We start from the raw sequence: 27,739 nt of genomic DNA on the forward strand, positions 1-27,739 counted from the left end.
AGACTTAAAACAAATCATCCAGCGATCATACACTGTTTACCAGGGGGCAGGGGTACCAACGTTAAGGCTAATCTGAAGATGGTGCTGGCTAAAGCTAAAACTGGCGAGTGTAGAGAGTATAGAGATATTGTTATCCACGTCGCCACCAACGATGTTAGGATGAAACAGTCAGAGGTCACCAAGTGCAACATAGCTTCAGCGTGTAAATCAGCTAGAAAGATGTGTTGGCATCGAGTAATTGTCTCTGGCCCCCTCCCAGTTAGGGGGAGTGATGAGCTCTACAGCAGTCTCACAACTCAATCGCTGGTTGAAAACTGTTTTCTGCCCCTCCCAAAAGATAGAACTTGTAGATAATTGTCCCTCTTTCTGGGACTCACCCACAAACAGGACCAAGCCTGGCCTGCTGAGGAGTGACGGACTCCATCCTAGCTGGAGGGGTGCTCTCATCTTATCTACCAACATAGACAGGGCTCTAACTGCTCTAGCTCCACAATGAAATAGGGTGCAGGCCAGGCAGCAGGCTGTTAGCCAGCCTGCCAGCATAGTGGAGTCTGCCACTAGCACAGTCAGTGTAGTCAGCTCAGCTATCACCATTGAGACCGTGTCTGTGCCTCGACCTAGGTTGGGCAAAACTAAACATGGCGGTGTTCGCCTTAGCAATCTCACTAGGATAAAGACCTCCTCCATTCCTGCCATTATTGAAAGAGATCATGATACCTCACATCTTAAAATAGGGCTACTTAATGTTAGATCCCTTACTTCAAAGGCAATTATAGTCAATGAACTAATCACTGATCATAATCTTGATGTGATTGGCCTGACTGAAACATGGCTTAAGCCTGATGAATTTACTGTGTTAAATGAGAACTCACCTCCTGGTTACACTAGTGACCATATCCCCTGTGCATCCCGCAAAGGCGGAGGTGTTGTTAACATTTACGACAGCAAATTTCAATTTACAAAAAATAAAATGACGTTTTCATCTTTTGAGTTTCTAGTCATGAAATCTAATGCAGCCTACTCAATCACTTTTTATAGCTACTGTTTAGTTCCCTGAATTCCTATCGGACCTTGTAGTCATAGCAGATAATATTCTAATTTTTGGTGACTTTAATATTCACATTCCCACTCCAAAAGGCTTTCGGAGCCATCATCGACTCAGAGGGTTTTGTCCAACATGTCTCTGGACCTACTCACTGTCACAGTCATACTCTGGACCTAGTTTTGTCCCATGGAATAAATGTTGTGGATCTTAATGTTTTTCCTCATAATCCTGGACTATCGGACCACCATTTTATTACGTTTGCATTTGCAACAAATAATCTGCTCAGACCCCAACCAAGGAGCATCAAAAGTCGTGCTATAAATTCACAGACAACACAAAGATTCCTTGATGTCCTTCCAGACTCCCTCTGCCTACCCAAGGACGTCAGAGGACAAAAATCAGTTAACCACCTAACTGAGGAACTCAATTTAACCTTGCGCAATACCCTAAATGCAGTTGCACCCCTAAAAACTAAAAACATTTCTCATAAGAAACTAGCTCCCTGGTATACAGAAAATACCCGAGGTCTGAAGCAAGCTTCCAGAAAATTGGAACGGAAATGGCGCCACACCAAACTGGAAGTGGTCCGACTAGCTTGGAAAGACAGTCCCGTGCAGTATGGAAGAGCCCTCACTGCTGCTCGATCATCCTATTTTTCCAACTTAATTGAAGAAAATAAGAACAATTCGAAATGTCTTTTTGATACTGTCACAAAGCTAACTAAAAAGCAGCATTCCCCAAGAGAGGATGGCTTTCACTTCAGCAGTAATAAATTCATGAACTTCATGCCCAATTTTTCAGTTTTTGATTTGTTAAAAAAGTTTGAAATATCCAATAAATGTCGTTCCACTTCATGATTGTGTCCCACTTGTTGTTGATTCTTCACAAAAAAATACAGTTTTATATCTTTATGTTTGAAGCCTGAAATGTGGCAAAAGGTCGCAAAGTTCAAGGGGGGCGAATACTTTCGCAAGGCACTGTATTTTACCTCTTGGGGATGTCATTCGAAAACATAATGCTAACTTTCACTGCTATGCGGATGACACACAGCTGTACATTTCAATGAATCATGGTGAAGCCCCAAAATTGCCCTCGCTAGAAGCCTGTATTTCAGACATAAGGAAGTGGATGGCTGCAAACGTTCTTCTTTTAAACCTGGACAAAACAGAGATGCTTGTTCTAGGTCCCAAGAAACAAAGAGATCTTCTGTTGAATCTGACAATTCATCTTGATGGTTGTACAGTCGTCTCAAATAACACTGTGAAGGACCTCGGCGTTACTCTGGACCCTGATCTCTCTTTTGACGAACATATCAAGACTGTTTCAAGGACAGCTTTTTTCCATCTACGTAACATTGCAAAAATCAGAAACTTTCTGTCCAAAAAATGAATCCATGCTTTTGTTACTTCTAGGTTAGACTACTGCAATGCTCTACTTTCCGGCTACCCGGATAAAGCACTAAATAAACTTCAGTTAGTGCTAAATACGGCTGCTAGAATCCTGACTAGAACCAAAAAATTTGATCATATTTCTCCAGTGCTAGCCTCCCTACACTGGCTTCCTGTCAAGGCAAGGGCTGATTTCAAGGTTTTACTGCTAACCTACAAAGCGTTACATGGGCTTGCTCCTACCGATCTCTCTGATTTGGTCCTGCCGTACATACCTACACGTACGCTACGGTCACAAGACGCAGGCCTCCTAATTGTCCCTAGAATTTCTAAGCAAACAGCTGGAGGCAGAGCTTTCTCCTATAGAGCTCAATTTTTATTGAATGGTCTGCCTACCCATGTCAGAGACCAAACTCGGTCTCAACCTTTAAGTCTTTACTGAAGACTCATCTCTTCAGTGGGTCATATGATTGAGTGTAGTCTGGCCCAGTAGTGTGAAGGTGAACGGAAAGGCTCTGGAGCAACGAACCGCCCTTGCTGTCTCTGCCTGGTCGTTTCCCCTCTTTCCACTGGGATTCTCTGCCTCTAACCCTATTACAGGGCTGAGTCACTGGCTTACTGGTGCTCTTTCATGCCGTCCCTAGGAGGGGTGAGCCACTTGAGTGGGTTGACTAACTGATGTGATCTTCCTGTCTGGGTAGGCGCCCCCCCTTGGGTTGTGCCCGTGGCGGAGATCTTTGTGGGCTATACTCGGCCTTGTCTCAGGATGGTAAGTTGGTGGTTGAAGATATCCCTCTAGTGGTGTGGGGGCTGTGCTTTGGCAAAGTGGGTGGGGTTATATCCTTCCTGTTTGGCCCTGTCCAGGGGTATCATCAGATGGGGCCACAGTGTCTCCTGACCCCTCCTGTCTCAGCCTCCAGTATTTATACTGCAGTAGTTTATGTTTCGGGGGGCTAGGGTCAGTTTGTTATTTCTGGAGTACTTCTCCTGTCTTATCCGGTGTCCTGTGTGAATTTAAGTATGCTCTCTCTAATTCTCTCTTTCTCTCTTTCTTTCTCTCTCTCGAAGGACCTGAGCCCTAGGACCATGCCTCAGGACTATGATGACTCCTTACTGTCCCCAGTCCACCTGGCCGTGCTGCTGCCTGCGGCTATGGAATGCTGACCTGTTCAACGTGCTACCTGTCCCAGACCTATTATTTGACCATGCTGGTCATTTATGAACATTTGAAGATCTTGGCCATGTTCTGTTATAATCTCCACCCGGCACAGCCAGAAGAGGACTGGCCACCCCTCAAAGCCTGGTTCCTCTCTAGGTTTCTTCCTAGGTTTTGGCCTTTCTAAGGAGTTTTTCCTAGCCACCGTGCTTCTACACCTGCATTGCTTGCTGTTTGGGGTTTTAGGCTGGGTTTCTGTACAGCACTTTGAGATATCAGCTGATGTACGAAGGGCTATATAAATACATTTGATTTGATTTATAGAGCGGTATAGAGCAGAATAGAGTGGTATAACTACCTATAAAGACATCTATCTGAACTCACTGAACTTCGGGCCCCAATGAAGACACTACGTCCTGGGTTAAGGGTAAAGGCAGGTTCCTGGCAGACCTGGAGATATTCTGACACTGACGCTAATCTTTATCGATATGTGCAGCAATCGCCCTAATGACCAATTGGTCAGAGCAAAAACATGCCTTAAGCCAAGCAATGAATATTCACAAGCCAATCAATAGACAATGATTGTCAGCAGCAACAGCATTCACCTGGAGACAGACAGGGCTGGAACACAACACAGTGCTGCTGCTAAGTCGGAGTATTCCAGAACAATTATAATTAGTGTTCCACAAGCTAGATTCTATATTGTTATGGAGAGGAAAAGAGATGCAGGTTGATTGAGCTACCGATGCTGGGGAGACAGTCATGCTCTCTGTTGACTAGTTTACAGTCTAGACTCATGAGGCTCTAAATTGTTATAGAAAGGAATGGAGAGTGGTTTGATTGAGTCTAGATTGTTGGAGAAAGCAAAATAGAGAGAGAGAGCGAGAGCGAGAGAGAGAGAGAGCGAGAGATTGAGAGAGAGAGAGAGAGAGAGAGAGAGCGAGAGAGAGAGAGAGAGAGAGAGAGAGAGAGAGAGAGAGAGAGTTGTTCTGCTTCTTACCTCTCTCCACTGTTTGGTCTCCACGCCCTGAGTGTACAACACCACCACTGGGTAGGGAAAGAGGGAGGAAGGGAGGTGGGGAGAGAGAGAGAGAGAGAGAGAGAGAGAGAGAGAGAGAGAGAGAGAGAGAGGGATAGGGAGAGGGATAGGGAGGGAGAGAGGGATAGGGAGGGAGAGACAGAGAGAGAGGAAGGGAGAGAGAGGAAGGAGGGAGGGAGGGAGGGAGATTAGAAATACATTTGAATGACCATTTCTTCACTTCATAAAACAAAACAAATGCTCTTTCTATCATCACATTCATCATTAATAATATTCATTATGCACTGCCATGCCCGCTGTCTGCTCAGTATCACATTATCAGATCTAGCAATTAATCTCCCCAAGTGAGAGACTACACACTAACGATTAACAAAGCCTCCAACAGTGCAACAGTGATTGCATAATCAGAAATAGGATTTCTAAACAGTAGGTCTCCCTCTTTTATTTCCTCACTTCAAAACGGTCCTAGAGCAGAAGAAGCAGTGCATGCAGGGACAGAGCATGTGACCTGTCAGATATCACCCCAGGGCCTTCTCAGTGCATGCTGGGACAAGGCATGTGACCTGTCAGATATAACCCCAGGTCCTTATCATCTTTAGGGGAATTCGTAATAAGGGGACTGGGGGGAGATAGAGTGTGAGGGATTATACCCTGGTCTCATAGAAGGGGACTGGGGGGTTTCTACCCTGGTCTCATAGAAGGGGACTGTGGGGTTTCTACCCTGGTCTCATAGAAGGGGACTGGGGGGATTCTACCCTGGTCTCATAGAAGGGGACTGGGGGGATTCTACCCTGGTCTCATAGAAGGGGACTGGAGGGATTATACCCTGGTCTCATAGAAGGGGACTGGAGGGATTCTACCCTGGTCTCATAGAAGGGGACTGGAGGGATTCTACCCTGGTCTCATACAAGGGGACTGGAGGGATTATACCCTGGTCTCATAGAAGGGGACTGGGGGGTTTCTACCCTGGTCTCATAGAAGGGGACTGTGGGGTTTCTACCCTGGTCTCATAGAAGGGGACTGGGGGGATTCTACCCTGGTCTCATAGAAGGGGACTGGAGGGATTATACCCTGGTCTCATAGAAGGGGACTGGAGGGATTCTACCCTGGTCTCATAGAAGGGGACTGGAGGGATTCTACCCTGGTCTCATAGAAGGGGACTGGAGGGATTATACCCTGGTCTCATAGAAAGGGGACTGGAGGGATTCTACCCTGGTCTCATAGAAGGGGGCTGGAGGGATTCTACCCTGGTCTCATAGAAAGGGGACTGGAGGGATTCTACCCTGGTCTCATAGAAGGGGACTGGAGGGATTCTACCCTGGTCTCATAGAAGGGGACTGGAGGGATTCTACCCTGGTCTCATAGAAGGGGACTGGGGGGATTCTACCCTGGTCTCATAGAAGGGGACTGGAGGGATTCTACCCTGGTCTCATAGAAGGGGACTGGAGGGATCTACCCTGGTCTCATAGAAGGGGGCTGGAGGGATTATACCCTGATCTCATAGAAGGGGGCTGGAGGGATTCTACCCTGGTCTCATAGAAGGGGACTGGAGGGATTCTACCCTGGTCTCATAGAAGGGGACTGGAGGGATTCTACCCTGGTCTCATAGAAGGCCCTGCAATTTGGGATGCATCTAAGGCCTCTATACAAAAACACCCCCTGGAGGCCTCAAACGTAGTTCTCCTCTCCTCTCCTCTCCTCTCCTCTCCTCTCCTCTCCTCTCCTCTCCTCTCCTCTCCTCTCCTCTCCTCTCCTCTCCTCTCCTCCTCTCCTCCACTCCTCTCCTCTCCTCTCCTCCTCTCCCCCTCCTCTCCTCTGAGGCAGCTTACCTTAAAGAAGCCCATGTGTGTTCAGTCAGGGCTGTGTTTGAACCATACTGTAGCTGCATTGCATTAAAAGGGAAAGTTCAGGATTTTGGAACTGATGCGATTGACCTACTTCTCCAGAGTCAGGTTAACTTAAGGATATCATTTGTATGTATCTGAGTCCAATATGAAGGAAGATAGAGGTATTTTCACGAGCCAATGCTAACTAGCGTTATTGCAATGATTGAAAGTCATCGGGAACACCTATAGACTTCCAGTCACTGTGCTAATGCTACTTAGAAATTGTGCTAATGCTAGTTAGCACCTTCCTTCATACTGGATGAAGATACAGTACATAAAAATGGTATCCACAAATTCATCTGACTCTGGGGAAGTAGATAAAAGGGCCTCATTGCCAAAATCACAAACTATCGCTTAAAGCTACTGTCTCTTTCTATAACTCTAGCTGTGATGAAGACCTGTCATATTACTCAAGTGTTCTTGAGGGAACACTTTGAAATAGCAGAGTCAGCTAAATCACAGTTAAACCCAGACCAAGTGAAGGAAAGTATAGGGCAGGGGTGTCAAACTCAATTCACGGAGGGCCTAGTGTCTGCAGGGTTCTGGGGTTTTCCCTTTTAATTAGGCCCTAGACGACCAGGTGTGGGGAGTTCCTTACTAATTAGTGACCTTAATTCGTCAATCAAGTACAAGGGAGGAGCGATAACCCGCCGACACTCGGTCCTCCGTGGAATGAGTTTGACAGCTGTGTTGTATAAAAATAAAAAAATCTTTATTATTTTACACATACTAGCCGTATAGGCTAAGCCAGTCACTCATCTGTAATTGTAGCACAATACAGTAATAATTGTGACAAATGTGACATGATAACTATGAAGGTAAAGTACTTACATGGATCAGATTTGGAGAATGTGTCTCTGTCTAATAGATTCCTGAAAGAGAAGAAATTAGTCTGATTTGAATATTTATGGCTCAGAGAGTGAGGTCATAAGAGTTCATAAAGAGGTCATAATAGTTCATAAAGAGGTCCTAAGAGTTCTAGAGGAGGTCATAAGAGTTCATAAAGAGGTCATAAGAGTTCTAGAGGAGGTCATAATAGTTCATAAAGAGGTCATAATAGTTCATAAAGAGGTCATAATAGTTCATAAAGAGGTCATAATAGTTCATAAAGAGGTCATAATAGTTCATAAAGAGGTCATAAGAGTTCTAGAGGAGGTCATAAGAGGTAATAACATGTCATAAGAGGAAATAACAGGTCGCAAGTAAGCTCTTCACCATCAAGATATAGAAGATGTTTTGTACTGTGTACTGTTTTGGCCGTGTATGTACTGAAATAAATATATTTATTCCGATATACTTTTTATTTGAACAATAATCCCACTCAACTCAACTCAAAAACACATATAACTACGTTTAAGTATAGCCTAGATTACAGTTTCCTTTCTTTAGAGCACAATACACACGGCTTCATCAAAATGTCTCCATATTGTTACACTATTAACATGGTTCTCTAACCATATCCCGTCGCCTTTATGTTTTCACTGCCAACACACAGTACTATATTGCACAGTAAATCTCCAGCCAGCTCACAGGACACCGAGGACACTGAGGCAGAGGAGCCAATTGAAAACGTTGTGCACCAATTAGCGGGCAAACAGCCAATTCTGGAAAAAAGCAGAGAGCAGAGTGTGATTGAGTTTGCAGTAGGCTGGTGCTAGTTTTTTCCCCTCTGTGATAATGGGGCTGGCAACCAGCACTGCAGAGTGTTGTGCCACCATTTGTGCCACGGGCAGGGTGAGCAACCGTAGCAGACCACAGCACATAGCGACAGTAGGAGTCACAGTCATTATTGTCCAACTAAAGCCATCAACATGGCCAGTCCACATATATTCATTTTGAATGATGGTAATAAAGGTATTTTTTTTAGCCCTCCCTCACACAACAGCTTCCATCCTGCTGGAGAGGATACAGACAAGGAGTGATTGTTACTTTTTGATAATAGATGTCCCTAGTTATGGAAGATGAACTTTTTTTTATTCTGTCAACATAACACTTCTCCAATTGCGGAGACTGGTGGATTCCCAAATACTACCCTATCCCCTATTTAGTGAACTACTTTTGAACAGGGTCCATAGTGCTCTGGTATAAAGGTAGTGCACTAGATAGGGAATAGGGTGCCATTTGGGACATACACACTGTCTCATTAGAATACCAATATATTCTACTGCATCAGACCTGTCGTTGATTTCCTGTTATAGAATATGAAAGGTCAATAAATAACTCACAAGCAGCAAAGTGCAACAATGCCCATCCCATCTCTACATTTCTACAGGCACTATAGGCTCACATCTCTACAGGCTCAACAGGCTCTACATCTCTACAGGCTCTACATCTCTACAGGCTCTACATCTGTACAGGCTGTACATCTGTACAGGCTCTACATCTCTACAGGCTCTACATCTCTACAGGCTCTACATCTGTACAGGCTCTACATCTGTACAGGCTCTACATCTCTATAGGCTCTACACCTGTACAGGCTCTACATCTGTACAGGCTCTACATCTCTACAGGCTCTACATCTCTACAGGCTCTACATCTGTACAGGCTCTACATCTGTACAGGCTCTACATCTCTACAGGCTCTACATCTCTACAGGCTCTACAGCTCTACAGGCTCTACATCTCTACAGGCTCTACATCTCTACAGGCTCTACATCTGTACAGGCTCTACATCTCTACAGGCTCAACAGGCTCTACATCTGTACAGGCTCTACATCTGTACAGGCTCTACATCTCTACAGGCTCTACATCTCTACAGGCTCTAAATCTCTACAGGCTCTACATCTCTACAGGCTCTACTTCTCTACACCTGTACATCTCAACATTTGTACAGGCTCTGCAGACCCTACATCTCTACATCTCTACAGGCTCTAAAGGCTCTACTTCTCTACACCTGTACAGGCTCTACAGGCTCTACATCTCTATAGGCTCTACATCTCTACAGGCTCTACTTCTCTACGTCTCTACAGGCTCTACATCTCTACAGGCTCTACAGGCTCTACATCTCTACAGGCTCTACAGGCTCTACATCTCTACAGGCTCTACAGGCTCTACATCTCTACAGGCTCTACAGGCGCTACGACTCTACATCTCTACATCTCAACATTTGTACAGGCTCTGCAGACTCTACATCTCTACAGGCTCTACATGCTCTACAGGCTCTACTTCTCTACGTCTCTACGGGCTCTACATCTCTACAGGCTCTACAGGCTCTACATCTCTACAGGCTCTACTTCTCTACAGGCTCTGCAGGCTCTACATCTCTACAGGCTCTACTTCTCTACAGGCTCTACAGGCTCTACATCTCTACAGGCTCTACATCCCTACAGGCCCCACAGGCTGAGGGGCAGTTCAATTAATACATACCAGACCCTCTGATTCAGTACAGGCATCAAGTCATCATTCATGACCCTAACCAAACCCTCTGAAACCCTCTGATTGCGACAAGATGTGTGCGTGTGTATGTGTGTGTGTGTGTGTGTGTGTGTGAGTGAGTGTGTGTGATGCTATCAAATCAAATCAAATTTTATTTGTCACATACACATGGTTAGCAGATGTTAATGCGAGTGTAGCGAAATGCTTGTGCTTCTAGTTCCGACAATGCAGTAATAACCAACAAGTAATCTAACTAACAATTCCAAAACGACTGTCTTGTACACAGTGTGAGGGGATAAAGAATATGTACATAAGGATATATGAATGAGCGATGGTACAGAGCAGCATAGGCAGATACAGTAGATGGTATCGAGTACAGTATATACATATGAGATGAGTATGTAAACAAAGTGGCATAGTTAAAGTGGCTAGTGATACATGTATTACATAAGGATACAGTCGATGATATAGAGTACAGTATATACGTATGCATATGAGATGAATAATGTAGGGTAAGTAACATTATATAAGGTAGCATTGTTTAAAGTGGCTAGTGATATATTTACATCATTTCCCATCAATTCCCATTATTAAAGTGGCTGGAGTTGAGTCAGTGTCAGTGTGTTGGCAGCAGCCACTCAATGTTAGTGGTGGCTGTTTAACAGTCTGATAGCCTTGAGATAGAAGCTGTTTTTCAGTCTCTCGGTCCCAGCTTTGATGCACCTGTACTGACCTCGCCTTCTGGATGATAGCGGGGTGAACAGGCAGTGGCTCGGGTGGTTGATGTCCTTGATGATCTTTATGGCCTTCCTGTGACATCGGGTGGTGTAGGTGTCCTGGAGGGCAGGTAGTTTGCCCCCGGTGATGCGTTGTGCAGACCTCACTACCCTCTGGAGAGCCTTACGGTTGAGGGCGGAGCAGTTGCCGTACCAGGCGGTGATACAGCCCGCCAGGATGCTCTCGATTGTGCATCTGTAGAAGTTTGTGAGTGCTTTTGGTGACAAGCCGAATTTCTTCAGCCTCCTGAGGTTGAAGAGGCGCTGCTGCGCCTTCTTCACAATGCTGTCTGTGTGAGTGGACCAATTCAGTTTGTCTGTGATGTGTATGCCGAGGAACTTAAAACTTGCTACCCTCTCCACTACTGTTCCATCGATGTGGATAGGGGGGTGTTCCCTCTGCTGTTTCCTGAAGTCCACAATCATCTCCTTAGTTTTGTTGACGTTGAGTGTGAGGTTATTTTCCTGACACCACACTCCGAGGGCCCTCACCTCCTCCCTGTAGGCCGTCTCGTCGTTGTTGGTAATCAAGCCTACCACTGTTGTGTCGTCCGCAAACTTGATGATTGAGTTGGAGGCGTGCGTGGCCACGCAGTCGTGGGTGAACAGGGAGTACAGGAGAGGGCTCAGAACGCACCCTTGTGGGGCCCCAGTGTTGAGGATCAGCGGGGAGGAGATGTTGTTGCCTACCCTCACCACCTGGGGGCGGCCCGTCAGGAAGTCCAGTACCCAGTTGCACAGGGCGGGGTCGAGACCCAGGGTCTCGAGCTTGATGACGAGCTTGGAGGGTACTATGGTGTTGAATGCCGAGCTGTAGTCAATGAACAGCATTCTCACATAGGTATTCCTCTTGTCCAGATGGGTTAGGGCAGTGTGCAGTGTGGTTGAGATTGCATCGTCTGTGGACCTATTTGGGCGGTAAGCAAATTGGAGTGGGTCTAGGGTGTCAGGTAGGGTGGAGGTGATATGGTCCTTGACTAGTCTCTCAAAGCACTTCATGATGACGGAAGTGAGTGCTACGGGGCGGTAGTCGTTTAGCTCAGTTACCTTAGCTTTCTTGGGAACAGGAACAATGGTGGCCCTCTTGAAGCATGTGGGAACCGCAGACTGGTATAGGGATTGATTGAATATGTCCGTAAACACACCGGCCAGCTGGTCTGCGCATGCTCTGAGGGCGCGGCTGGGGATGCCGTCTGGGCCTGCAGCCTTGCGAGGGTTAACACGTTTAAATGTCTTACTCACCTCGGCTGCAGTGAAGGAGAGACCGCAAGTTTTCGTTGCAGGCCGTGTCAGTGGCACTGTATTGTCCTCAAAGCGGGCAAAAAAGTTATTTAGTCTGCCTGGGAGCAGGACATCCTGGTCCGTGACTGGGCTGGATTTCTTCCTGTAGTCCGTGATTGACTGTAGACCCTGCCACATGCCTCTTGTGTCTGAGCCGTTGAATTGAGATTCTACTTTGTCTCTGTACTGACGCTTAGCTTGTTTGATAGCCTTGCGGAGGGAATAGCTGCACTGTTTGTATTCGGTCATGTTACCAGACACCTTGCCCTGATTAAAAGCAGTGGTTCGCGCTTTCAGTTTCACACGAATGCTGCCATCAATCCACGGTTTCTGGTTAGGGAATGTTTTAATCGTTGCTATGGGAACGACATCTTCAACGCACGTTCTAATGAACTCGCACACCGAATCAGCGTATTCGTCAATGTTGTTGTCTGACGCAATACGGAACATGTCCCAGTCCACGTGATGGAAGCAGTCTTGGAGTGTGGAGTCAGCTTGGTCGGACCAGCGTTGGACAGACCTCAGCGTGGGAGCCTCTTGTTTTAGTTTCTGTCTGTAGGCAGGGATCAACAGAATGGAGTCGTGGTCAGGTTTTCCGAAAGGGGGGCGGGGCAGGGCCTTATATGCGTCGCGGAAGTTAGAGTAACAATGATCCAAGGTCTTTCCACCCCTGGTTGCGCAATCGATATGCTGATAAAATTTGGGGAGTCTTGTTTTCAGATTAGCCTTGTTAAAATCCCCAGCTACAATGAATGCAGCCTCCGGATAAATGGTTTCCAGTTTGCAAAGAGTCAAATAAAGTTCATTCAGAGCCAACGATGTGTCTGCTTGGGGGGGGATATATACGGCTGTGATTATAATCGAAGAGAATTCTCTTGGTAGATAATGCGGTCTACATTTGATTGTGAGGAATTCTAAATCAGGTGAACAGAAGGATTTGAGTTCTGTATGTTTCTTTCATCACACCATGTCACGTTAGTCATAAGGCATACGCCCCCGCCCCTCTTTTTACCAGAAAGATGTTTTTTCCTGTCTGCGCGATGCGTGGAGAAACCTGTTGGCTGCACCGCTTCGGATAGCGTCTCTCCAGTAAGCCACGTTTCCGTGAAGCAAAGAACGTTACAGTCTCTGATGTCCCTCTGGAATGCTACCCTTGCTCGGATTTCATCAACCTTGTTGTCAAGAGACTGGACATTGGCAAGAAGAATGCTAGGGAATGGTGCACGGTGTGCCCGTCTCCGGAGTCTGACCAGAAGACCGCCTCGTTTCCCTCTTTTTCGGAGTCGTTTTTTTGGGTCGCTGCATAGGATCCACTCCGTTGTCCTGTTTGTAAGGCAGAACACAGGATCCGCGTCGCGAAAAGCGTATTCTTGGTCGTACTGATGGTGAGTTGACGCTGATCTTATATTCAGTAGTTCTTCTCGACTGTATGTGATGAAACCTAAGATGACCTGGGGTACTAATGTAAGAAATAACACGTAAAAAAACAAAAAACTGCATAGTTTCCTAGGAACGCGAAGCGAGGCGGCCATCTCTGTCGGCGCCGTTGTTTAATAATGTAGGTTAAGCGGTTACCCTGCAGCTGACCTGACTACAGTGAGAACGTTGTCATAGTAATTATCATTGGAGAAAACAAAGCCATCTGTGTCAAACACACACACACACACACACACACACACACACACACACACACACACACACACACACACACACACACACCTTGTCGCAACCACCTGGCTCTGTTCTGTTTTATCTTCCATTAATCTAAACCAATTAGCTTGTCCGTCACCTTTTCCCTGTCTGTCTAAATGGAACTTGCAGAACCGTAGAGCAGAGATAGTATTCCATTTCCTCATGTCACTGTGCTAATTGGAGAGGTAAATTGCTCAAGTCTGGGTAGGTGTTGGAGTTTACTGTTATTGAGCCAGTCTGGGTAGGTGTTGGGGTTTAATGTTATTGAGCCAGTCTGGGTGGGTGTTGGGGTTTAATGTTATTGAGCCAGTCTGGGTGGGTGTTGGGGTTTAATGTTATTGAGCCAGCCTGGGTGATGGGGGTTAATGTTATTGAGCCAGTCTGGGTGGGTGTTGGGGTTTAATGTTATTGAGCCAGTCTGGGTGGGTGTTGGGGTTTAATGTTATTGAGCCAGTCTGGGTGGGTGTTGGGGTTTAATGTTATTGAGCCAGTCTGGGTGGGTGTTGGGGTTTAATGTTATTGAGCCAGCCTGGGTGGGTGTTGGGGTTTAATGTTATTGAGCCAGTCTGGGTGGGTGTTGGGGTTTAATGTTATTGAGCCAGTCTGGGTGGGTGTTGGGGTTTAATGTTATTGAGCCAGCCTGGGTGATGGGGTTTAATGTTATTGAGCCAGTCTGGGTGGGTGTTGGGGTTTAATGTTATTGAGCCAGTCTGGGTGGGTGTTGGGGTTTAATGTTATTGAGCCAGTCTGGGTGGGTGTTGGGGTTTAATGTTATTGAGCCAGTCTGGGTGGGTGTTGGGGTTTAATGTTATTGAGCCAGTCTGGGTGGGTGTTGGGGTTTAATGTTATTGAGCCAGCCTGGGTGATGGGGTTTAATGTTATTGAGCCAGTCTGGGTGGGTGTTGGGGTTTAATGTTATTTAGCCAGTCTGGGTGGGTGTTGGGGTTTAATGTTATTGAGCCAGCCTGGGTGATGGGGTTTAATGTTATTGAGCCAGTCTGGGTGGGTGTTGGGGTTTAATGTTATTGAGCCAGTCTGGGTGGGTGTTGGGGTTTAATGTTATTGAGCCAGTCTGGGTAGGTGTTGGGGTTTAATGTTATTGAGCCAGCCTGGGTGATGGGGTTTAATGTTATTGAGCCAGCCTGGGTGATGGGGTTTAATGTTATTGAGCCAGTCTGGGTGGGTGTTGGGGTTTAATGTTATTGAGCCAGTCTGGGTGGGTGATGGGGTTTAATGTTATTGAGCCAGTCTGGGTAGGTGTTGGGGTTTAATGTTATTGAGCCAGTCTGGGTGGGTGTTGGGGTTTAATGTTATTGAGCCAGTCTGGGTGGGTGTTGGGGTTTAATGTTATTGAGCCAGCCTGGGTGATGGGGTTTAATGTTATTGAGCCAGTCTGGGTGGGTGTTGGGGTTTAATGTTATTGAGCCAGTCTGGGTGGGTGTTGGGGTTTAATGTTATTGAGCCAGTCTGGGTGGGTGTTGGGGTTTAATGTTATTGAGCCAGTCTGGGTGGGTGTTGGGGTTTAATGTTATTGAGCCAGCCTGGGTGATGGGGTTTAATGTTATTGAGCCAGTCTGGGTGGGTGTTGGGGTTTAATGTTATTGAGCCAGTCTGGGTGGGTGTTGGGGGTTAATGTTATTGAGTCAGTCTGGGTGGGTGTTGGGGTTTAATGTTATTGAGCCAGTCTGGGTGGGTGTTGGGGTTTAATGTTATTGAGCCAGTCTGGGTAGGTGTTGGGGTTTAATGTTATTGAGCCAGTCTGGGTGGGTGTTGGGGTTTAATGTTATTGAGCCAGTCTGGGTGGGTGTTGGGGTTTAATGTTATTGAGCCAGTCTGGGTGGGTGTTGGGGTTTAATGTTATTGAGCCAGTCTGGGTGGGTGTTGGGGTTTAATGTTATTGAGCCAGTCTGGGTGGGTGTTGGGGTTTAATGTTATTGAGCCAGTCTGGGTGGGTGTTGGGGTTTAATGTTATTGAGCCAGTCTGGGTGGGTGTTGGGGTTAATGTTATTGAGTCAGTCTGGGTGGGTGTTGGGGTTTAATGTTATTGAGCCAGTCTGGGTGGGTGTTGGGGTTTAATGTTATTGAGCCAGTCTGGGTGGGTGTTGGGGTTTAATGTTATTGAGCTTATCCAGTCCCTCCTTCTCTTCCTCCCCAGTTCTCTCCAGTCCCTCCTTCTCTTCCTCTCTTCTCCCCAGTCCCTCACTCTCTTCCTTTCTTCTCCCCAGTGCTCTTCAGTCCCTCCTCTTCCTCTCTTCTCTCCAGTCCCTCCTCTTCCTCTCTTCTCCCCAGTCCCTCATTATCTTCCTCTCTTCTCCCCAGTGCTCTCCAGTCCCTCCTTCTCTTCCTCTCTTCTCCACAGTGCTCTCCAGTCCCTCCTTCTCTTCCTCTCTTCTCTCCAGTCCCTCCTTCTCGTCCTCTCTTCTCCACAGTGCTCTCCAGTCCCTCCTCTTCCTCTCTTCTCTCCAGTCCCTCCTTCTCTTCCTCTCTTCTCCCCAGTCCCTCCTTCTCTTCCTTTCTTCTCCACAGTGCTCTCCAGTCCCTCCTTCTCTTCCACTCTGCTCCCCAGTCCCTCCTTATCTTCCTTTCTTCTCCCCAGTGCTCTCCAGTCCCTCCTCTTCCTCTCTTCTCTCCAGTCCCTCCTCTTCCTCTCTTCTCACCAGTCCCTCCTTCTCTTCCTCTCTTCTCACCAGTCCCTCATTCTCTTCCTTTCTTCTCCACAGTGCTCTCCAGTCCCTCCTTCTCTTCCTCTCTTCTCTCCAGTCCCTCCTTCTCTTCCTCTCTTCTCACCAGTCCCTCATTCTCTTCCTTTCTTCTCCCCAGTGCTCTCCAGTCCCTCTTCCTCTCTTCTCTCCAGTCCCTCCTCTTCCTCTCTTCTCACCAGTCCCTCATTCTCTTCCTTTCTTCTCCACAGTGCTCTCCAGTCCCTCCTTCTCTTCCACTCTTCTCCCCAGTGCTCTCCAGGAGTTTTCAGTAACCTAATTGGCACCTCCAAAAGGAAGCGTCTATTTTGGTGAGTCCGTTTTAAATAGAATCTGTACGGCCAACTCTGCATGTGCTGCTGCTGAGAGTCCATCTCTTCTCTCATTGGTCCAATGGAAGTCACAGGAGGACAAATGGCATCGAGATGAAAATTCATTCAAAAGAAGGGAGGAGGAGGAGGAGGTGGTAAAGAAGCTCTAGGTAAAGAAGGGAGGAGGAGGAGGAGGTGAAGAAGAAGCTCTAGGTAAAGAAGGGAGGAGGAGGAGGAGGTGGTAAAGAAGCTCTAGAAATTGGTTGAAGGTTTTCGCGACTGCACTTGAAGAAACTTTCAAAGTTCTTGAAATTCTCCTTTATTGACTGACCTTTATGTGTTAAAGTAATGATGGACTGTCGTTTCTCTTTTCTTATTTGAGCTGTTCTTGACATAATATGGACTTGGTATTTTACCAAATATGGCTATCTTCTGTATACCACTCCTACCTTGTTACAACACAACTGACTGACTCAAACGCATTAAGAAGGAAAGAAATTCCACAGGGTGGCTACTTTGAAGAATGTAAAATAAAAATATATATTTTGATTTGTTTAACACTTTTTTGGTTCTACATGATTCCATATGTGTTATTTCATAGTTTTAATGTTTTCACTATTATTCTACAATGAAGAAAACAGTAAAAATAAAGAAAAACCCTTGAATGAGTAGGTGTGTCCAAACTTTTGACTGGTACTGTATATTTTTTTTCAATCCGAACCGACCACAAAAAAACACTAATTGCTACTGCCTTTAAACTCCTGCAAGTCATGCTCTAGTAATTTTGCTCGGAGATACTCCTTCACATAGTTTTTCTATTCTCCAGATCTCCTGGCAATAATCACCTACTCATGTCTACGTACAGTACTAAGTTCACCATCTTATTTTTTCACTGTCATCAGTGAGACTCAGTCTGCGTCCCAGATAGAACCCTATATTCCCTACAGAGTGCACTACTTTTGACCAGAGCCCTAGGGAAAAGGGTGCGATTTAGGATGTAGACTCAGTTGATGGATAAATCTGAGTTTGGGTGTGGTTGTCACTATAACATAACCTGTAACATCCCCCCATTATAAACAGAACCTAGCGGTTAAGAACATTGGGCCAGTAATCAGATGGTCGCTGGTTTGAGTCCTCAAGCTGGCGGGGGGGGGGGGAGGCTGAATTAACGCAGCCCCCCCGCACCTCTCTGGTTTAAATGTGGAAGACACATTTTGGATGAATGCATTCAGTTGTGCAACTGACTAGGTATCCCCCTTTCCCAATCTGATAGATCTGCACTTGGGGGAGCCTGTAACAAACCAATCTGCTTCCTGTATTAGCCGTAGCTAAGCCCATCCATTGACTTTCATATGATGGAGGTACCAGGTAGTTTTTCTCTCTGTCTGTTGAATTATTCAACCGTTCTCATCAAGCAGGTTCTCATCAAGCAGGTTCTCATCAAGCAGGTTCTCGTCAAGCAGGTTCTCGTCAAGCAGGTTCTCGTCAAGCAGGTTCTCGTCAAGCAGGTTCTCGTCAAGCAGGTTCTCGTCAAGCAGGTTCTCGTCAAGCAGGTTCTCGTCAAGCAGGTTCTCGTCAAGCAGGTTCTCATCAAGCAGGTTCTCGTCAAGCAGGTTCTCATCAAGCAGGTTCTCATCAAGCAGGTTCTCATCAAGCAGGTTCTCATCGAGGATTTTCCTGTATTTGGTTCCATTCATTGTTCCCTCTATCCTTACCAGTGTCCAAACAATTGAATTGGCTATAGGTGGACTCCAATCAAGTTGTTAGCGACGTCTCAAGAATGATCAAAATGAAATTGGATGCACCTGAGCTCAAATTTGGAGTGTCATAGCAAAAGGGTGTAAATACTAGATATGTCTGTATTTCATTTTTCAATAAAGATGAAACATTTTCTAAAAACCTATTGGGTTTAGATGGAAAATAAATCAATTGAATCCATTTTGAATTCAGGCTGTAACACAACACTATTTGGAATAAGTCAAGAGTCATGAATACTTTCTCTGCCTATTAGAACCTCCACAGAGTAACTTTCCACTTCGCTTAGCAGGAATTCACGCCAATTTCACCATGTCTCTCTCCTCTACGCCAGCTAAACACACAGACTGTCAATCTGACACATTTGGAATGGAGCCTATATATACACACATGCACAAGCACGCACGCACGCACGCACGCGCACACGCACACGCACACGCACACGCACACACACACACACACACACACACACACACACACACACACACACACACACACACACACACACCAATTTACCTCCAGGAGTATCTTGAATGCTGTGGCTATGCAGTATGGGATAAGGTTAAATTCTATGTACAGTGTCTGACAGAAAGGTTACTGACACCATCATGTCAACAACATCCAGTGTATATATATATATATATACAGTGCCTTGCGAAAGTATTCGGCCCCCTTGAACTTTGCAACCTTTTGCCACATTTCAGGCTTCAAACATAAAGATATAAAACTGTATTTTTTTGTGAAGAATCAACAACAAGTGGGACACAATCATGAAGTGGAACGACATTTATTGGATATTTCAAACTTTTTTAACAAATCAAAAACTGAAAAATTGGGCGTGCAAAATTATTCAGCCCCTTTACTTTCAGTGCAGCAAACTCTCTCCAGAAGTTCAGTGAGGATCTCTGAATGATCCAATGTTGACCTAAATGACTAATGATGATAAATACAATCCACCTGTGTGTAATCAAGTCTCCGTATAAATGCACCTGCACTGTGATAGTCTCAGAGGTCCGTTAAAAGCGCAGAGAGCATCATGAAGAACAAGGAACACACCAGGCAGGTCCGAGATACTGTTGTGAAGAAGTTTAAAGCCGGATTTGGATACAAAAAGATTTCCCAAGCTTTAAACATCCCAAGGAGCACTGTGCAAGCGATAATATTGAAATGGAAGGAGTATCAGACCACTGCAAATCTACCAAGACCTGGCCATCCCTCTAAACTTTCAGCTCATACAAGGAGAAGACTGATCAGAGATGCAGCCAAGAGGCCCATGATCACTCTGGATGAACTGCAGAGATCTACAGCTGAGGTGGGAGACTCTGTCCATAGGACAACAATCAGTCGTATATTGCACAAATCTGGCCTTTATGGAAGAGTGGCAAGAAGAAAGCCATTTCTTAAAGATATCCATAAAAAGTGTTGTTTAAAGTTTGACCCAAGCCACCTGGGAGACACACCAAACATGTGGAAGAAGGTGCTCTGGTCAGATGAAACCAAAATTAAACTTTTTGGCAACAATGCAAAACGTTATGTTTGGCGTAAAAGCAACACAGCTGCACACCATCCCCACTGTCAAATATGGTGGTGGCAGCATCATGGTTTGGGACTGCTTTTCTTCAGCAGGGACAGGGAAGGTGGTTAAAATTGATGGGAAGATGGATGGAGCCAAATACAGGACCATTCTGGAAGAAAACCTGATGGAGTCTGCAAAAGACCTGAGACTGGGACGGAGATTTGTCTTCCAACAAGACAATGATCCAAAACATAAAGCAAAATCTACAATGGAATGGTTCAAAAATAAACATATCCAGGTGTTAGAATGGCCAAGTCAAAGTCCAGACCTGAATCCAATCGAGAATCTGTGGAAAGAACTGAAAACTGCTGTTCACAAATGCTCTCCATCCAACCTCACTGAGCTCGAGCTGTTTTGCAAGGAGGAATGGGAAAAAATGTCAGTCTCTCGATGTGCAAAACTGATAGAGACATACCCCAAGCGACTTACAGCTGTAATCGCAGCAAAAGGTGGCGCTACAAAGTATTAACTTAAGGGGGCTGAATAATTTTGCACGCCCAATTTTTCAGTTTTTGATTTGTTAAAAAAGTTTGAAATATCCAATAAATGTCGTTCCACTTCATGATTGTGTCCCACTTGTTGTTGATTCTTCACAAAAAAATACAGTTTTATATCTTTATGTTTGAAGCCTGAAATGTGGCAAAAGGTCGCAAAGTTCAAGGGGGCCGAATACTTTCGCAAGGCACTGTATATATATATATATATATATATATATATATATATATATATGACTGTTTGAGCCCTTCAGCTCTGCATGTCAGAGGGTAAGAGAGCTACTGAGTTTAGTGCTCTGCTCACTGAATCCGTCACAACCATAACTGTCACACCATTCATACAGTTGAAGTCGGAATACACTTAGGGTAAAACTCATCTTTAAACCACTTTACCAATTTCTTGTTAACAAACTATAGTTTTGGCAAGTCGGTTAGGACATCTACTTTGTGCACGACACAAGTAATTTTTCCAACCATTGTTGACAGATTATTTAACCTAAAATTCACAGTATCACAATTCCAGTGGGTCAGACGTTTACATACACTAAGATGACTGTGCCTTGGAAAAACCGCTTGGAAAATTTCAGAAAATGATGTCAATGCTTTAGAATCTTCTGATAGGCTAATTTACATAATTTGTGTCAATTGGAGGTGTACCTGTGGATGTAGTTCAAGACCTACTACCTTCAAACTCACTGCCTCTTTCCTTGACATCAGCCAAGACCTCAGAAAATAAATTGTAGACCTCCACACGTCTGTTTCATCCTTGGGAGCAATTTCCACATGCCTGAAGGTACCACGTTCATCTGTATAAACAATAGTATGCATGTATAAACACCATGCGACCACGCAGCCGTCATGCCGCTCAGGAAGGAGACGCGTTCCGTCTCCTAGAGATGAACGTACTTTGGTGCGAAAAGTGAAAATCAATCCCAGAACAACAGCAAAGGACCTTGTGAAGATGCTGGAGGAAACAGGTACAAAAGTATCTCTATCCACAGTAAAACAAGTCCAATATCGACATAACCTGATCTAGTCCTTGCTCAGCAAGGAAGAAGCCACTGCTCCAAAACCGCCATAAAAATGCCAGACTACGGTTTACAACTGCACATGGGGACAGAGATCGTACCTTTTGGAGAAATGTCCTCTGGTCTGATGAAACAAAAATATAACTATTTGGCCAAAATGAACATTGTTATGTTTGGAGTAAATGGGGGAGGCTTGCACGCCCAAGAACACCATCCCAACCGTGAAGCACGGGGGTGGCAGCATCATGCTGTGGGGGTGCTTTGCTGTAGGAGGGACTGGTGCTCTTCACAAAATAGATGGCATCATGAGAAGGACAATCATGTGGATATATTGAAGCAGCATCTCAAGACATCAATTGGGAAGTTAAGGCTTGGTCGCAAATGGGTCTTCCAAATGGACAATGACCCCAAGCATACTTCCAAAGTTGTGGCAAAATGGCTTAAGGTCAACAAAGTCAAGGGTATTGGAGTGGCCATCACAAATCCCTGACCTCAATCCTATAGAAAATGTGTGGGCAGAACTGTAAAGGTGTGCGCGAGCAAGGAGGCCTACTAACCTGACTCAGTTACACCAGCTGTGTCAGGAGGAATGGGCCAAAATTCACCCAACTTATTGTGGGAAGCTTGTGGAAGGCTATCCGAAACGTTTGACCCAAGTTAAACAATTTAAAGGCAATGCCGCCAAATACTAATTGAGTGTATGTAAACTTCTGACCCACTGGGAATGTGATGAAAGAAATAAAAGCTGAAATAAATAATTCTCTCTACTATTATTCAGACATTTCACATTCTTAAAATAAAGTGGTGATCCTAACTGACCTAAGACTATAATTTTGACTAGGATTAAATGTCAGGAATTGTGAAAAACTGAGTTTAAATGTATTTGGCTAAGGTGTATGTAAACTTCCGACTTCAACTGTGGTGACATCTCCCCTCTCCTGTTATTCACATACAGCACCTCTCACTGTCTATCTCTCAACGCTTAGCCTCTGCCGAGTCCCGAACAACCGGCAGTTTCTGTTTTCAGGGGAAGTGGAAAGAGAGCCTTTTGGACGTTAACAAGGCGACATTTCATCCTAATTGGTTGAACAGCCCAGAAGAGAACCAATCCCAACAGTTTTTTGATTCTTGTCAAGACCAGTGTGGAAGGGGGTCTAGTTTCAGACGTTTCCTTTAAGCCTGCTACATTAGATTATCCAACCCTAAACCAGATTTGATGTAAGGTTAAATAACCTAGCTCCTACAAATACATACAGTATAACCAAACAGGATTCAAAGCACACATTGAGTCTTCGAGTGGGGTGTATGGGGTACCCTGACTCTGGGGAGTATGGGGTACCCTGATTCTGGGGTGTATGGGGTACCCTGACTCTGGGGTGTATGGGGTACCCTGACTCTGGGAGTATGGGGTACCCTGATTCTGGGGAGTATGGGGTACCCTTATTCTGGGGTGTATGGGGTACCCTGATTCTGGGGAGTATAGGGTACCCTGATTCTGGGCCCTACGAGGTACCCTGATTCTGGGGCGCATGGGGTACCCTGATTCTGGGGAGTATGGGGTACCTTGATTCTGGGGCGTACGAGGTACCCTGATTCTGTGGCGCATGGGGTACCTTGATTCTGGGGGCGTATAATGATGGTACCCTGATTTGTTATGGGAAACCCCCTGTAAATCAAACCATGAAACTGGTTGACATTGGAATGACATAAATGTGATATTATCATGTCATAAACATGACAGCGGACTCTGACATTGCTTTTTCTGACACTGCCCGTTCTGATATTTCTTAATGTTTTTTAAACTTTTTGGATTGTGTGCGTATTGTTTTGTATTGCTAGGTATTACTGCACTGGTGGAGCACATGCGATAACATCTGCAAATCTGTGTACACAACCAATAAACTTTGATTTCACTTGATGGGGCTGTGGGTTGTGACCCAAAAATTATGTTGTCATCAGCTGGTCGTTGGTTACAGATGAGACAGTATTAATGAGAGACAAGTGTGGGCAGCCAAGTGTTTTCTGATCTAAACTAATTTTGTCCTCCATGGTGTCGAGGGTTCCTGCATTAATTATCCGCTCCATCGACCTGTGAGACCCAGTGAGGCGCATTCTTAACATCCCCAAAATTGGAAAAAGATATCTCTCTCTCTCTCTCTCTCTCTCTCTCTCTCTCTCTCTCTCTCTCTCTCTCTCTCTCTCTCTCTCTCTCTCTCTCTCTCTCTCTCTCTCTCTCTCTCTCTCTCTCTCTCTCTCTCTCTCTCTCTCTCTCTCTCTCTCTCTCTCTCTCTCTCTCTCTCTCTCTCTCTCTCTCTCTCTCTCTCTCTCTCTCTCTCTCTCTCTCTCTCTCTCTCACACACACACACACACACACACACACACTGATAACTACTAGGTAGGCTTTTAGGGTTGAGTCAGAAAACAACACACACCTCATACAGAGAGGAACAGGATTGGGTCAGTTACTTCTTTCTGAATGTAATCCGTTACAGTTACAAGTCACCTGTCTAAAATTATAAATCAGTAATATAACTCTTGGATTACCCAAACTCGGTAACATAATCTGATTACTTTCAGATATTTTTTGGTTACTTTTCCCCCTTTAAGAGTCATTAGCAGAAGACATACAGTTTTTTGGGGATATCAGATTACATGTAATTTATTCAATGTAATCTGTTACTCCCCAACCCTCTTGATTAAATAAAAGGGCCATGAGACTCAGGGGAAGTAAAACACATTCGATTTAGTCGTGTGTGTTTACAGGGAACACAACCGATTTAGTGTTGTGTGTTTACAGGGAACACATCCGATTTAGTGTTGTGTGTTTACAGGGAACACATCCGATTTAGTGCCGTGTGTTTACAGGGAACACATCCGATTTAGTGTTGTGTGTTTACAGGGAACACATCCAATTTAGTGTTGTGTGTTTACAGGGAACACATCCAATTTTGTGGTGTGTGTTTACAGGGAACATATCCAATTTAGTGTTGTGTGTTTACAGGGAACACATCCAATTTAGTGTTGTGTGTTTACAGGGAACACATCCGATTTAGTGCCGTGTGTTTACAGGGAGCACATCCGATTTAGTGCCGTGTGTTTACAGGGAACACATCAGATTTAGTGGTGTGTGTTTACAGGGAACACATTCGATTTAGTGGTGTGTGTTTACAGGGAACACATCAGATTTAGTGCCGTGTGTTTACAGGTCAGAGAGTGCAGAGTGATTATACAGTGCATTCGGAAATTATTCAGACCCCTTGACTTTTCCCAAATGTTATGTTAGTCTAAAATGGATTAAATAAAACATTTTCCTCATCAATGTACATACAATAAACCATAAAAACTTTTTTTTAAACACAAATACTTTATGTACATAAAAGTACTCAGACCCTTTGCAATGAGACTTGAAATTGAGCTCAGGTGCATCCTGTTTCCATTGATCATCCTTGAAATGTTTCTACAACTTGATTGGAGTCCACCTGTGGTAAATTCAATTGATTTGACATGATTTTGAAAGGCACACACTTGTCTATATAACATCCCACAGTTGACAGTGCACATCAGATCAAAAACCAAGCCTCAAGGTCGAAGAAAGTTTGGAACCACCAAGACTTCCTAGAGCTGGCCGCCTGGCCAAACTGAGTAATCGGGAGAGAAAGGCCTTGGTCATGGAGGTGACCAAGAACCCGATGGTCACTCTGACAGAGCTCGAGAGTTCCTCGGTGGAGATGAGAGAACCTTCCAGAAGGACAACCATCTCTGCAGCACTCCACCAAATAGGCCTTTATGGTAGAATGGCCAGACGGAAGCCATTCCTCCGTAAAAGCCACATGACAGCCCACTTGGAGTTTGCTAAACGGCACCTAAAGACTCTCAGACTGGGAGACTAGACAGGATCAAGGGAAAGATGAACGGAGGAAAATACAGAGAGATCCTTGATGAAAATCTGCTCCAGAGTGCTCAGGACCTCAGATTGGGACGAATGTTAACCTTCCAACCGCACAACAACCCTAAGCACACAGCCAAGACAACATAGGAGTGGCTTCGGTACAAGTCTCTGAATGTCCTTGAGTGGCCCGGCCAAAGCCCGGACTTGAACCAGATCGAACGTCTCTGGAGAGACCTGAAAATAGCTGTGCAGCGACGCTCTCCAGAATGGGAGAAACTCCCCAAATGCAGGTGTGCCAAGCTTGTATCGTCATACTCAAGAAGACTGGAGTCTCTGCCAAAGGTGCTTCAACAAAATACTGAGTAAAGGGTCTGAATACTTACGTAAATGTGATATTTCAGTTTTTTATTTATAATAAAAACCTGTTTTTGCTTTGTCATTATGGGGTATTGTGTGTAGATTCATTGCTATTTAAGGCTGTAACTTAACAAAACATGAAAAAAGTCAAGGGGTCTGAATACTTTCTGAATGCACTGTATCTAGATCAAATTCCACAACAGGAGCACACATCCATTAGTCCTCCACCCACCTCCTCCGAAACCATCCCTCCTTCCTCCTCCGGCCAGCACTCCTCCTTCCTCCATCCCTCTTTCCTTCTCCAGCCACCACTCCTCCCTCCCCCATCCCTCCTTCCTCCTCCGGCCACCACTCCTCCCTCCATCCCTCCTTCCTCCTCTGGCCACCACTCCTCCCTCCATCCCTCCCTCCTCCAGCCACCACTCCTCCCTCCATCCCTCCTTCCTCCTCCGGCCACCACTCCTCCCTCCATCCCTCCCTCCTCCAGCCACCACTCCTCCCTCCATCCCTCCTTCCTCCTCCGGCCACCACTCCTCCCTCCATCCCTCCTTCCTCCTCCGGGCACCACTCCTCCCTCCATCCCTCCTTCCTCCTCCGGCCACCTCTCCTCCCTCCTTCCTCCTCCGGCCACCACTCCACCCTCCATCCCTCCCTCCTCCAGCCACCACTCTTCCCTCCATCCCTCCTTTCTCCTCCGGGCACCTCTCCACCCTCCATCCCTCCCTCCTCCAGCCACCACTCCTCCCTCCATCCCTCCTTCCTCCTCCGGCCACTACTCCACCCTCCATCACTCCCTCCTCCAGCCACCACTCCTCCCTCCATCCCTTTTCCTCCTCCGGCCACCACTCCTTCCACCTTCCATCCCTCCCTCCTCCTCCGGCCACCACTATTTCCTCCATCCCTCCTTTCTCCTCCAGCCACCACTCCTCCCTCCATCCCTCCTTTCTCCTCCGGCCACCACTCCTCCCTCCATCCCTCCCTCCTCTTCCGGCCACCACTCCTCCCTCCATCCCTCCTTTCTCCTCCGGCCACCACTCCTCCCTCCATCCCTCCTCCGGCCACCACTCCTCTTTCCATCCCTCCTTCCTCCTCCAGCCACCACTCCTCACTCCATCCCTCCCTCATTCTCTCTTCCCTCCCTTTTCCGCCTCCAATCCTCCATAGTTCCCTCCCTTTACTCCTTCTCAGCTCCCCCCCTCTATTCCCCTCTCATCCATCCACCCCACCCCGCCACTCATCTTCCCTCCTCCCCCTCCGTCCCTATCCTCCCCTACATTGATCCCCTAGGGACAGTTAGACTGAGAAGCAGCAGTTATTCTGAGAAGCAGGAGAAACATAAAACAGGTCCCTGGAGGACAGCAATCTATGGTCTCAAACACTGGGCCCAGGGGATCCACACACACAGGCACACACTTCACTACTATTTGTCACAAATATCTCTGTTGTGATATAACCTCTGTGATTTTCTGCGTGTGTTTCTCAGCAGGTAATGAATTCCATCGAACCTCAGTGACCTCACTGTGCCTCGGTGCACACGCACACGCACACGCACACACACACACACACACACACACACCACTGATTGGCATAATTCTACTCTAACCAATCTATATCAATCTATCTCACCAAATCAGTGGGGCCAGCAGAGGGCGTGGGGGGGGGGGGGGGAAGCAGAGGGCATGGGGTGGTGGGGGACATCAGAGGGCATGTGGTGGTGGGGGACAGCAGAGGGCATGGGGTGGTGGGGGACAGCAGAGGGCTTGGGGTGGTGGGGGACAGCAGAGGGCATGGGGGGTGCCATCAGAGGACATGGGGGGTGCCATCAGAGGGCATGGGGGGCATCAGAGGGCATGGGGAGACATCAGAGGGCATGGGGGGCATCAGAGGGCATGGGGGGCATCAGAGAGCATGGGGGGCATCAGAGAGCATGGGGGGCATCAGAGAGCATGGGGGGCATCAGAGAGCATGGGGGGCATCAGAGAGCATGGGGGGC

At 46.2% G+C, this 27,739-nt stretch overlaps 1 protein-coding gene across 1 annotated transcript in view; it reads right to left on the reverse strand.

Moving 5' to 3' along the window:
- Positions 1–27,739, reverse strand: part of LOC139403208 (copine-5-like) — a 78,851-nt gene that overhangs the window by 35,291 nt on the left and 15,821 nt on the right. Inside the window, exons 2-3 of the mRNA XM_071146921.1 lie at positions 7,346–7,386; positions 4,590–4,636 (exon numbers count right to left, since the gene is read on the reverse strand). Coding sequence (XP_071003022.1) covers positions 4,590–4,636; positions 7,346–7,386 — 88 coding nt within the window. The remainder of the gene's footprint in view (positions 1–4,589; positions 4,637–7,345; positions 7,387–27,739) is intronic.

The sequence above is a fragment of the Oncorhynchus clarkii genome, unplaced genomic scaffold (assembly GCF_045791955.1).
Source record: "Oncorhynchus clarkii lewisi isolate Uvic-CL-2024 unplaced genomic scaffold, UVic_Ocla_1.0 unplaced_contig_2964_pilon_pilon, whole genome shotgun sequence".
Classification (NCBI taxonomy): domain Eukaryota; kingdom Metazoa; phylum Chordata; class Actinopteri; order Salmoniformes; family Salmonidae; genus Oncorhynchus; species Oncorhynchus clarkii.